At 44.2% G+C, this 13228-nt stretch overlaps 1 protein-coding gene across 3 annotated transcripts; it reads left to right on the top strand.

Moving 5' to 3' along the window:
* Positions 1-6: 6 nt before the first annotated feature.
* Positions 7-12582, top strand: vezt (vezatin, adherens junctions transmembrane protein). Of its 3 annotated transcripts, none has more exons than XM_046378715.1 (12): positions 7-232; positions 1447-1587; positions 4905-4994; positions 5106-5290; positions 5949-6233; positions 7068-7226; positions 7552-7699; positions 7972-8339; positions 8602-8795; positions 9328-9440; positions 9597-9804; positions 10332-12582. In XM_046378715.1, the coding sequence occupies exons 1-12, from the start codon at positions 197-199 to the stop codon at positions 10901-10903; spliced, it is 2499 nt and encodes an 832-aa protein (XP_046234671.1). In that variant the 5' UTR covers positions 7-196; the 3' UTR covers positions 10904-12582. The 3 variants fall into 3 exon arrangements, with proteins under 3 accessions (XP_046234671.1, XP_046234672.1, XP_046234673.1); XM_046378716.1 differs by having other exon boundaries at positions 8-232; positions 7080-7226; XM_046378717.1 differs by lacking the exon at positions 7-232 and adding an exon at positions 268-682.
* Positions 12583-13228: the final 646 nt, after the last annotated feature.

The following is a 13228-nucleotide window of genomic DNA, read 5'->3' as shown; positions in this document are numbered from 1 at the left end:
GAGGCGCTAAAACTAGTAACGAGCCCTGGTTCTTTGCTCGCGAAGAAGCACCGATGGAAGACGAGGGTTATGGGAATTGTAGATTTATACCAAGTTTAGCAACCGGCTAACTACCAACTTCTCAGCGGCTCTTGCCGACTACTGTTGTCGACAACTTCAGAATGCAAAACGGTCTGCGTATAGATGGCGGAGAGCAATGACTGAGGAGTTTGATGAAGATGTGGTATTTGAGGTTTGTATCACCGTCGCTTTCTGTTATCGAAACCTGTAACTGATGCTTTGTCATACCCCCCTAGTTCTGAGGTAAATACAGACGTTTGGTTCCCGACTCATTGACGGCAGCTAGCTCATACGGATAGCGTAGCAAGCTAGTAGGCGTGCTAGCCCAACATAAGCAGCCTTTTCCCTGTTTTGTGCTTTGACAATCCAAGACAAATCCTCATATTTGGCTGGCTGCAGTTGGTGTGTCTGCCAAGGAGCTTTCTTGGTCATGAGAGAGGCTGAGTTGGGTTTGAGTGCGCATTGTTGTTGGTGTTTCATCATTACTAGACTGGTAGTTAGATTTGGGGTGGGGATGACAGGATCCAATGCGTCGGTTCTGGAAGAAAACCTCCTCACACACACGTAGCTAGCCACATCTGGATGCTGACAGCATGAGCTGCGACTTCGTGTGACAATGCATGTGAGTAGCGTTTAATTGTTCGACCGCTGTTTGTTATGGTGGGTTTTAGTTAAATACATTAAACTGAGACGTTCCTGTGAGGCTCCTGTACAGCAATGATGCCAAGTAATATTTTCCATGCAACAGAGCATCAGCAGCTGGGGGAGAACTGGGTCAGACATCTTTTAGACAAATTCTAGTACGGGATGTTTTTCTTCCTCTCTGCTTATTTCGTGGCTGATTTTGTTGTGAGCTTACGGGTAAGAGGCGACATCGGCAGTGTTTATACCTCTGTGAGAAGCTGGGAGTATTACATTATGTACTGTTCTTACGTTTAGTCCAGCGTCAATGCAGAAGAGAAAAATTAAAGGGGACCGTGGGTGCATTGAGAGGCTGCGAAACTGAGTGTCTGTTGATTCACATGTGAAGGCACTTAAGCTTTACAGCATTTCTCGCAGAGCAGAGAAGTAAGCTGCATGGTGGAGAGGTAGGAGTTGTGGGTGAGGGTGGAGTCTCAACTTCAGCTAGTGAATCCCTCACTTATTGGAGTCAGGACACCTTTGGATTGACACTGGGGGAAAAAACGGGGACAAAATCAGGATGAATAAAAGCTCAGCCCACATCAGACTGATGACCTAATCGGCACATTTTCTCTTTTGCCTCCACTCCAACCATCTGGTGCTATTTTATCAGTCTCTCACTGTCCATGCCCCCTGTTTTTCTCGACCATCATTCCTAGACGTAATGCTCAGTCTGACTGTTTCAGTTTCTGTTTCTCTTTGCAGAACTCCCCTCTTTTCCAGTACCTGCATGATCTAGGGCACACAGACTTTGAGGTATGTCCAGCGGCATCACAGGAGGAAGAGGAATATGGCGGACAAGAGGGAGACCTCACTTCTCCGGATGAGGAGCCACAGAAAACCTCCGTGAGTTCCGCCCATCCTCAACACACATCTCACACGCCTGACCTCCCTTCTAAGACTGCCTACTTATTACTACATTAATCAAAAAAATCAACTCAGCTGTAGATCATACATACATACTTAAAACAACAGATCAGCTAAAAGATTTTTAGTTAGCCAAGACCCCATCAGGTTGGAGTCAGTCAGCAAACTGACACCGCGATACAAACAGCCTGGCCTGGGGCTGTGAGTGTCCGCACGTGTGTTCACTGTTTGACTTGTGCGGTCAGACAGAAAGTAATTAATTTGACTATTGACTCCAAACAGTGACACACACTAGCACACAGTCACCCACAGACCGTTGTATGAAGTGGTTCTATATGCTTCACTACAGTCAAGCAAGACATGGCTACAAGGACTTCCAACAGACTCTTGCAGGTATTTTGTGTTGCTTGTTCTTAACACTGTAGTCACACAGCAGATTCCTTTTTAGAAGGAAAACTGATGTTCCTGTCTGGTTTCGGTGAACCAGTGTGCACCTTAAGTTGGCAATCTCAAGAACTTGTGAACTTTGATTAGTACTTGGCTTTAATGTAAGTGTGAATGACTGTAGTTTGAGTCAACCTGTGATTCACACAAGGGAGTATTGTGTCCTGGGAAGCTCGGGATCACATGACTTGATCTCCCCCATTTTCTTCCCTCCACGACGGGAAACGATGTTGTGTTTGCTTCGTTTGGGAACTTTCCGTACGTGTCATGCTTCCTCTCTCGTACACTGTTGTTCTAAGGAGTTAAGGAGGAAGAGCGATTCGAATGAGACAGGAAAGCTTTGGGTCGTCCCTCGGTGACCAGCTTCCTGGAGCTAAGATAAAGTTGGAGCTGAGGCAAAACACCTTGTTCACGCAGACGGTTTGTCTTTATTTACATTGTCAGTAAAAGGCTAAGCCTGCTAAACACATCCCACATAGACTATTTGTGGTATGTACAGTATGTGTGAATGTGCTTTACCAGATATCCATTTTGGAGGCCATTTAAGTGAATTTGCATGTTGAAATATGTTTTGTTTATGTAACATAGAGAAGCAGTATTAGCCCAAAACCTACATTGGATGTGGGATGGTGATCGAAAAGACTGCTGGTTCAAATCCTCAGGCTGGTTTCCACAAATGTGTTTGGGAACAATGAACTGTGAACTTCCAACCGTCCAGGGCTTTCATCACAATCCCAGTTCCCAGGTGTAGCTGTCTGATTATGAACTGGAAACTGGTGTTAGGTTGATTTTCCCTAAATAAATAAAGGCTGAAAATAACAGGTCTGTGTGTCATGCTGGCTCAACATTGTTTTATTGTTTTATTTAGTGTAATCTGATATGAAATTTTTGTATAACCGTATTTGGTCTAGTTATTTCTTTGTGCTAATACGGCATAAGCAAATAAATGATCAGAAATGTATGTTGGGAAATTGCTTTTAACCAGTACAGGGCTGCACCTAACAGGAAGTTTCATAGTAAATTAATCTGCCCCAAACCAGAATGTAAACGGGTGCACAGTACATACAGTTCTGAACTAGTCCAGTTCCCTCTGTCCTAATCTTTGTGCACAGTATGCATTTCTTTTATAGTGGCAGCCAATGATTACTTTCATTTTTGATACGTCGGTGTGTGACAAAATTGTAGAGAGAAAAGCTAATTTTTACCTTTGAGAAGCTGGAACTTGAAGCTTTTTTTTACTTGATTAGTGACTTTAACCTTGATTAGTGACTTTAACCGTTAATCAATAATCAGACACACGCTCTTCGTAAAACTACAACGAAGAGCTCTTCTACACTAAGCTAAGCTAGCTCTAGCTTTATCAGGAATGGACAGACATGAGAGTGGCATCAGTCTTCTTGTCTGACTGTCAGCGAGAGGGACAAAGGACATGTTTCCCAAAGCGTCAGACTCAGATTACTATATGCCTTAGCTGTCTGTGCTGAGTCTGTTCACTGTCACCTAGTAGAAATCACTCAGTGAGAGGATTTCCTGTGTGACAGCAGGAGAATACCGATGAGCAAGAACTGACTGTGCCAGGATATTAATACAGTATGAGAGTACAGACATATGTCTGTTAATCTGTGCATGGTTTGCATCATCTCTCTGGTAATATCGGGTGGGATTAACTGCTTTGATAGTGCAAAGGAAACTGAACAGAGCTGTGGCCCACTTTGATGACCGGCGTTGTGTGAATGCCCAGTCCTGAAGCTCAGTCGCCAATCAGTAATCAATACGACTGCTGCCTTTTGACCAATGACACTTGTGCTCCCCCTCCCACACACACACAGAAAAAGGGTCAGCTCACAGGCTGCCCAGTCTGAATCAATAACCTCTTGCATCTGCCATGAACTGGAGCACAAACACGTCGCAGGATGTTATGATTCTGGTTCCTGCAGCATTCTCAGTTTCATAACTTAATCAGGAAAAGAAAAAATGTGTGTGTGTGTGTGTGTGTCATTATTAAGGTCTCGACAAAACAAGCGTCTTTCAAAATGGATCCCATTTTTAAGCGGAACCCTCTTAGCAGATTAGTGAACCGCAGATCCTGTTCGTGATTAGGCTTTAGTGCGCAGTTTAGGATTTCTTCATAGGCTCAGTTACAAGAAACGCATGCAGCATTTCAACCTGCCTGGAGTTTGTTATGCATCAAAATGTCAACGCACTTTAAAATGTGAGGCCCTGTGTCACTAGGTTGTGATCTGATGTCTCACACTGTTTACAGAGGGAGTCCAAGACGCTGGGACTGACTCGTAGGAAGCAAGAAATAAAACAGAAGTGTGTGTGTGTGTGTGTTTCTGTGTGGTGTCGCCAATGAAAAATGTACCAAGTCTTATTGTGGAACTCAAAGAATCTTCCCTCTCTGTCTGTCAAACATGTGTTTTATTGAAGAGTTTTATTGATGCTGAAAACGTAAACATTTGGTTACAACACCAAATTGGAAATTCAACAGAATGAAGCAGTTACGTGGTTTGTGTGCTGCAGAAGAGCTATGTAAGGCCCGTGGGTGAATGTTTTTACAAACACACATTGCACTTATTGTTGTCGCCTGAAAGAGTTCGTCTCCTGGGATACTTCTTTGAACCGTGAGCTTGTATGTTTGTGAGTGCACGCAGTTGTTTTGTGGGATGACATGAGCACATAAGGAAACACATCAAAATGATTGAAAGTCTTTTTACCTGGAATATATTTCAGTTTTGCTGATCCACTGGGGCTCCTTTCCAGCATAAAATAATAGAAAGCCTTACATTAGATGAATGAAGCTGTTACTTAATTGACTGAAGTCTAACCTTTCCCCTGTGTGTCATTTGCAGGGAGGACGCTTATGGAGACTGGCTGAAGCTCTGTGGAGATGGAGTCCCATTCACCAGACGGCTGCATCTCGTCAGCTGGGCCAGCAGCTGGTAGGTGAAAACAGAAAGGAATGCTGGCACTGAAACCAACAACTTCACTTTGTTTTATTTTCTAAGGCTTCTCTTCTTTCTGAGTAGTGTTTTTTTCCTTACTTTTCACAGGACTGCGTGTTCGGCCAGTACTCGGTGAGGTGCATTCTGGATCAGGACGTGCTGCTGCAGGAGGATGTGGAGCTGATCGAGCTCTTAGACCCGAGTCTGCTCACCCTCGGCTCGGCTCCCTCTGGCTCATCCATCCGAGCAAACACCCTGCCCAGACTGAGCCTCATAGCCAGGCCCTCCCTATGGTACATTGTTAAGAAAGAAACATACAGAGCTGTGCAGTGGATGGGCAAAATAATTGGCTCACCAGAGAATATAATGGATTCCAAAACAACACCAGCACTAACTTATATGCCTCAAAAACAACAGAGTAACCTGAAGACCTTTCTAACAAATGTAAACATGTACATTATACATATGTCTTTTAATATGAAAGAAAAGTTTCTCATATGTTATTGGGAAAAAAGTACTAAATATCATTTATGTAGGGAAAATAAACAAGAGTTTGCTGATTCTTTCATATCAATCTTTATTTCACCAAAATTCAACTTGGATCTTTTTTTATTAGTTGCTTTAGCAGTTGTTGTTAATGACAGATAAAAATTGCGTAGTGGGAAGACTGTTTTCAGCTTCTGAAGGGTGACATGCCAGAGAAAATTTGAGAACTACTGCTTTAGACCAAGTTCCTGCCCGTAAACGCCCACATCTTTCAGACCTCTCATGCGCTGTTTATAACAGGCTTTCTATGACAAATTGGTAGCATTCAATCCCAAACTGAGATTATTTCTCAAACTTAAATGACCTCTAGAGTCACAGAAGACATAATTTGACTGTTGTCCCTGTTAAATTAACAGTTTTTGCACTAATCAGAATTCCCTTCTGTTCTCCTCCTCCTGTCCTCAGGGACATGGCAGGGCTGGTCAGCCTGGCTGCAGTGCTGCTGGGTCTCTGCTCCACATCTGAGGGCTTGTGGTCTCTGGCTGCAGCCCCGTGGGGCCTGGCACTGCTGGGCTGGGTGGGGCTGAGGGGCGTCATGCTGTGGAGACAGGGACGCATGCAGAGAGCCGTCCACGCCCAGGCCATGCAGCTCCAGATTCTGGTCCACAATGGCAAGACGCTGACCGGACTGTCTCGCAAAGCTCTGCGGCTGGTGCAGGAGACGGAGGTCATCTCCAGAGGATTCACCCTGTAAGTGTGCTTGTTTGTTGTCCACCAACATACACATCACCCAATCCAAATGACTGCTCAGTTAATTCACCCCTTTGTTGGCAGTGTGCCAGTTAATACTTCCTCAGGTAGTGTGTCTGTAAGTGTTGTATTAATATTGTGACTACTGTTTGTCTCTGACTGTTCATAGCTTTAGTGTTGTCTGTAGAAAACCACTGTTCTGTGTAGCATTTCACTTTGATCATCATTTAAGTTAGAGGAATAGTTCACTATTTTGGGAATATGCTTATTTGCTGTTCTGCTCATACCTGGAGGTGAAGATCGACGACACTCTTATAACGCTTAGTCAGTGGCTAATTAGCTTAGCATAAAGCCTCAAAACAGGGAAATGATTAGCTTGGTTCTGTACAAAGGAAACAAAATCCTCAAACTTTGCATTTTATACACATGAAACATTTAATCTACATTGTGCTAATTATTGGCTTTAGAGAAGCTGGTGGGTGGATTTGATTCAACCTTTGGACAGAGTCGGGTAACCTGCCCCCCCCGTTTACAGTCTTTGTGTTAAGCTAACCAGGTGTAGTTGTAGCTTCATATTTTCCACATGGACATGAGAGTCCTGTAACTCTCAGTAAGAATGCAAATAAGCTCATTTCCCAAAATGTCAAGCTGTTCCTTTATTAGCACAACATATTGTCTTGTTTGTCACAATTGTGTTCTGTTTTCCTAAGTGTCCATGTCTAAATTGTCGCAGTCCGTTGGTGTTGTCATCAGTGATGTCTTGTTCAATGTTGTGTGTGCCCCTCCTGCCTCTTTGGGACGTCTCCACAGTTGTATCACATTTCACTTGTCAAGTTTGCTCGACAGGGTGAGTGCGGCCAGCTCCTTTAGCAGGGCGGGGCCGGGGGCAATGCCACGAGGACAGCAGCTGATCGGACTGAGGAAGACCCTGTACCGGGCGCTCCGCTCGGCCTTCAGAGCCTCGCGAAGAGCCACCTGCCACATGCTCAAGGCATATCCTTTACCTGGACAAATGGATTTAATAAATTAAACAAGTGCATCTTCAAGCTGTTTTGACAACTGCTTCACTGCTTGCCTTGTGTCTAAGAGTTTGGAATGGTGTGACCCATGCTTAAAGATTCCCTCAGATATATATAGCTGTAGCTGGGAGGGGGAATATCTCTAAGGAAAATGTCACTGGGTTCCTATCATTTGAAGTTAACAGCTGCAGCCAAGCAAAGTTGCTTTTTTATGGTGAGGTTGGAGATCCCAGCATGTGAGTCAAATACAGATGCACGCTGTTTTCACAGAATTGTGATGTGTCCTTAACCCGTCCCACATTCCCACTGAACTCTGAGATCGATAATGTGACCAACTATGTGTCTGCGGTGCCTTTGAAGGAGCTGGGCCTCGGCCTGGGTATTGAGCACCTGAGTGACGAGCAGGCTCAGGAGCTGACAGATGACTACAGCCTGCCTGCCCTGAAGGTAAGGCCTGACCGTAAACCTGGGGCTACTGGCATCGTTATCTTGAAGGAATAGTTTCACATGTTGGAAAAGTCTGGCCTCTGCGTAGATAGCAAAATTCACGAACCAGCACTTCTAAAACTCACTAATAAAGAAGTATTACAGCTAAAAACCTGGGTCACAGCAAGTAATGCTACTGCTATTAGGATGAAAGGTTTATACCACCAAGTATATTAATGTAATGTAACGTGTTATATAATGTAAAGCATTGTTTTTGTTTTGTCCTCCTGTAGATGCTGTTCCAGCTGTGGGTGGGACAAAGCTCTGAATGTTTCCGTCGGTTGGCTCTCCTCCTGTCGCCTCGAAGAATAGAGGAGCCAGGTGAGGGCGAGCCCAAAGGAGACACCTCCCATCCTCCTCCACCTCCTCCACCCCCGCTGCACCAGTCCATCGCCGCAGTGACCGAGCCCCTCCACCACGCTCTGGCCAGCTGCCTCTGCGAGGTGCAGCGCAGCTACGACTTCCACCGACACTTTGAGACCCAGCTGAGGACGACGGGCTCCGACAGAATGGGGAGAGTCAGGGAGAAATGTCGCGAACTCAACATCCTGCACACCTCCATCCGAAGCCTGCAGCTGCACCTCAAGGCCCTGCTCAGCGAGTGAGACACACTCATGCACACACACACACGATCCTACGATCCTGACTGTCGTCATTCTTCATGTCTCTTAAGATGAGATGAGACTTTAATGAGCAGTTTGGGAAAAGTGGGACATTCCACCATGACCCAAACTATTAAACTAAACATCTGTCTAACTAGACTTTCTTGTGCACTTTTTGTTTCAAGTTGTGGCAACATATAATAAAGTGACAACATGTCCCACCACTTAAAATTCTCTTCCTCTGTTTTTTGTTATCGTCAGGATGATCATACTGGAGGACGACCTGGAGAAACTAATGGTGTCCAAGGAACCGACAGAGTTGACGTTCGAGGGCTACCAGGACCTCAGTGACCGGCTGCACCAGCTGCATCCTCACATGCAGGCCAGCAATGGCTGCTGGGAGGACACCATCAGCCAGGTGGAGCGCATGCTGAGACGTGCCAACGCCTGCCCAGGTGAGCCAGGTCGCTCTTCAACGACCGTTCTGCAGTGAATGTGGTTGTAATACAGCTTTTAATAGCAATACCAACAATAGTGAAGTATGATTGAAAATATGTATTTATTTTAGTAACAAACAACGTAAAGGATTAGTTTGATAGATTTGATAGTACACCTGACTGGCTAACGAAATGCGAATAAAGTTTCCCAAAATGGTGAACTATTCCTTTTAATAATTGCTGGGGCCACAACTCCTCACACGTTTTTCTGGATATGCCATAAAAATATATACAATACAGAGCAGTGACGCCCCATTTGGTAGTATATTTGTTTTCATATTTGCGCAGGGTCTATTTTTAGGGCAGACTTCCTCCTTCCTTTACCATAACTCAACTCAGAGTATTGCCAGTCATCTAGGAAGTAGCTCCTTCACAAAGTAGGACAAGAAACAGCAGCGCAGAGCAGTAAACCCGGTGACTGAGCTCCGGTAACCAAGCTGATGAGGTCATCGTTTTGATGCAATAACGTCTGTCCTCTTCATCTCTGAAGGCAATGCTGCATGTCTGGAGCAGTGTGGTCCCCCTGTACCTGAGATTCCTCCTCCTCCTCCTCCTCCATCCTACCCATTGATCCTGGACAGAGACCCTGTGCCAGAAGAGCTGGTAAGATATCTGTTTTTAACTTTATATGCACCAACAGTCCCTCAACACAGTCAGGACTTCTTCTTAATAACTTGTCTCTGTCCCTTTGTGCGTCCCTTGTGTCCTCCTGATCTGTTTCCCTGTTGTCAATCTCTCCTTCTGTTTCATTTGAACCAGGAGTGGGAGGCCTATGTGTCAGACTCGGATTCTGATGGCGAAGGCGGAGGGTCCTGGTCTGACATGTTGTCACCGGAGGAACGGGAGCGGCAGCGGCGGGAGAGGGAGGAGTCCCGCCGTGTCCTGTCAGAGCTCAAGGCTGTGCTGGGCTTCCGTGCGTCAGAAGGGGAGAGGATGAAGAGGAAGCAGCTGCTCTTCAATGACCAAGGTCTGCTCTGACACGTGTTGTCTTTTTTGCCAGTATTGTTCACATTTTTGGACTGAAGTTCTTTTGTGTATTTTAGAAAATGTGCAAATAATATTTTTAAAAAAACGGATAAAATCAAGTAAACCTTGGACTCTACCAAAATAAATCTTGATTTTGTATGAGACACTGAAGGATAAAATATGTGATGAAGATGGTTTTCATCAGGACTTACATTCTGGTCGGGTAAATTTTTAATTAAAATTTTAATCCTCTTTAAAAAAGTCAACTCCATGTTTCTTTTGATTAGTTATTAGTTGATTACAAGCAAATTTTTTGAAGCTGCAGATTATTTTCTCAAATTTTTTCTAATTTATTTAAGAGGATGATCATAATAATCATAATCATAATCATCATAATTTCCCAGAGCCCAAAAGTGACATCTTCAAATGACTTAACATCTATTTCTTCTTTCTCTATTTCTTAATGATCATTACCGGTCATATCGGAGATCAGCGTTTAAACATTTTATTTCTTGTTCTTTCTTGCAGCTGCTGTGATGCCTTCAGCTCGCAGTGAGAGTTCAGATCCCGCCTCAAAGACGTCAGACGCCCCCTCTTCTCTGGGATCAGTTGAAGCTGGCAACGAAGAAGGAAACCACCTTTCAGGGTGTCCTGCGGGAAAGGAAGGGGAGGAAGAGGAAGGAAGAGATGGCAGGGTGAGGCCTGACCCCACCACAGAGTCGGTGACCGAGTTCAGCTGCGGCTCGGAGGCGAAGGAAGAGGAGCTGGGAGGAACTTCGGTGTGTAGAAGAGGAGGAGGAGGAGCCTCTGAGCTGCACCAATATGACGGCGTCCTGGAGGAGGGGGAGGGCCAAAACGGCCTGGACTGCTTCCTGAGCCCTAAAGTCCCTGCTGTCTCTGTAATGGACAGACTGACAGAGATCCACGGCTCGGAGGCTCTCAGCTTCAGCTCTGCCCTCGCCGCTCAGGTGGCGGCGCGCTCGCACTCGCTCATCAACATGGAGGAGCAGACGTTCGGAGATGATGAGGAGGAGGAGGAGGAGGAGGAAGAGGAGAAGGATGAAGCAGAGGGTGACGGACAAACCCCTGAGAAGGACTAAAATGAAACCCTGCTGCTTTAAGGAAGCACTGAGCAGAGACTGTATTTATGTCTGATTGTCTTGGGTGTCTTTTATCGATGGGTCTTGTGTCACATCTTAACCGTCTCTGGTGTGGAGGTGTCTCACACTTACGCCGCTCTCTGTTACCCATCCGTCCACGTGTACGTTACCCACAATTCTTACTGCTCTTTTGCTGTTAAAACTCAGGTACCAGAACCACTAAAACAAAACATGACCTCATGGTGTTAAGGTCAGAAGACCAGAATGTCTACAGTTTACTTGGTGATATCCACACAGTGTATATTGTTCACAGTCACAATCACAATTATAAGAAACAAGCAATTGGTTCCATACATAAAAAATAAGATTAATGCTTATAATCTTTAATAAGATTATCCTTGACAAGATATTTTAATTGCGGTTTTCTCATAAGTCAGGGCACTGCAGTCTGTGTTGCTGTGAGGAAGTTATGAGCTGAATGAGTGAGGTTGAGAGCGTTATTCTGCAAAACGACGAGGATTGTCTGTGCTCAGACAGAACGCCAAGCTAATTGTGATCAGACGCAAATTTCAAGACCTGTCTGCGCCATTTTAAAATGTTTCATCTCACGGTGAAATGTTAGGTTTATCCCGGGACTTTGTGAAATGTATGAAGAAAAGTAAATAAGCAAAACAGCGAGTGTATCGGGGGGGTTAAACAAACACAGGCCCACTCCCACAGGCAGAGTCTTTGTATTCTTTGCTTGCTTAAAGATCTGCAATGTATCACTCAGTGGTGGAAGTATTCAATTCTTTTACTTAAATAAAAGTAGCTAAAACTTACCAAAATGTAAAAGTCCTTCATTCAGAATCCGACTGAAACTAATTTACTGTCAGCAAAACGTAGTTTGTTTGTTTGTAAGACAAACTTTTAAAATTTTTTTATAATTTTTCAGGGGTTCAGTACATGAGGACTTTCTGCTTTGCACCACTGCGGATGGTAAACTGGATGTTTGGGTCAATTAAACACAATCCACAAATGACATGGGGTGAAAATTGACTTTGCTTTCTGTCTGAGCACACCTCAAGAAGAGGGTTGAACACACACATGCACACACACATATACAAAGCATGAGAGGGAGCTGTGCAAGAAGAGGAAGTCAGATGCTATTTTTACTATCAGTGCTTTATTTTTATCCATCTCTCTACTGTGTGACTGGACACAATGGTGGGGGTGCGGGGGGGAACCACACATTCACAATCCTTTTTTGAATGACATGTTAGGAATACAACACTATTGTGTCTATGAAGAATTCAAAACAGTCCCATTTCTCAGCGTCTGTGTTCACAGGAGCACACTGAGCAGAACATTAAAGAAGACTTGCTTATGACTTGGCACTTTATGAGGTTTGAATTTAAAGAATTGTGCTGTGCTGAATCAAATACCCATACGGGTGTAATAATGGAAAAAATAAAATTGATTTTCTCTCATGTGAGGGCAATCTATAACTTTTATGTTTCATATGAAGTTGCCATAAGAGTCTGACAGCTCTCATGTATGCCACCACCTCCTTCACCTTCCCAGTCTTTCTTGCCACCACGTCTGCCTGGTCCTGACCCCTCTTTCACCCTCTCTTTGGAGTGAGGTCTACCCCTCCTGCATTTTTCCACTGTGAAATAAAAAACCATTCTGGAAGTGTTGGTTGTGTCCTGATGTCTTTTTTTTCTGATGCTCATGTTTCAGAGGGTCTCTCTGTGTGGGGTTGCGAAACAGGTTTGGTGAGTTACTTGATATGTTTTGCAGGATTTTGCATTTGTCTCGCCTGCAACAGCTGGTGCTCCCCTTTAAAGTCATTTATGTCTTTAAAAACTTTCAGAGATGTAGTGGACTAAAGACTTAACATGTTAGTGACCCTGTCTTGGATTTTAATACATTTAAGAAGGGAAACCCCATATTTCATTCAAAGGCATTTGAGTTCAGTGACACCAGGGTGAGGGTTTGACTCCTGTTAAAGCCACCCATTCTGCAAAGGCGTAATTTCCTTGAAGACAATGAAATATGCATCAACTGACATATTTAGTGCTTCTATATATAAAGCATCACACTACTTTATTAGTGATATGTTTTGTTAGACTGTTTACTGTCAAAGCGTTGCCACCTAGTGTGCGCTTTTGTTACTGCCACAGGTGCTTGTGGAAACAATACAAAAAGTCAAAAGTTTTTAAGTCAGCATGTCAAACTTCAAATGTTTTGGTATTTCTGTGTAAAAAAAACCTCGAATTATAATGTAAATAACTTTATGCCCTATAATGGCATGTGTTGTTTTAGTGCTAAACGTTTGTTTTA

Source organism: Scatophagus argus, chromosome 22, assembly GCF_020382885.2.
Source record: "Scatophagus argus isolate fScaArg1 chromosome 22, fScaArg1.pri, whole genome shotgun sequence".
Classification (NCBI taxonomy): Eukaryota; Metazoa; Chordata; class Actinopteri; family Scatophagidae; genus Scatophagus; species Scatophagus argus.
The sequence above is the reverse complement of the archived record's forward strand: the minus strand, read 5'-3'. Positions and strand labels throughout refer to the sequence as shown.

Excerpts from the sequence above, each read along its gene's own strand:
- vezt (XM_046378715.1), top strand. The coding sequence starts at position 197 with ATGACTGAGGAGTTTGATGAAGATGTGGTATTTGAG. Across the intron at positions 233-1,446 it reads ATGAAGATGTGGTATTTGAG|AACTCCCCTCTTTTCCAGTA; the intron begins GTTTGTATCACC and ends TTCTCTTTGCAG. Across the intron at positions 9,805-10,331 it reads GCTGCTCTTCAATGACCAAG|CTGCTGTGATGCCTTCAGCT; the intron begins GTCTGCTCTGAC and ends TCTTTCTTGCAG.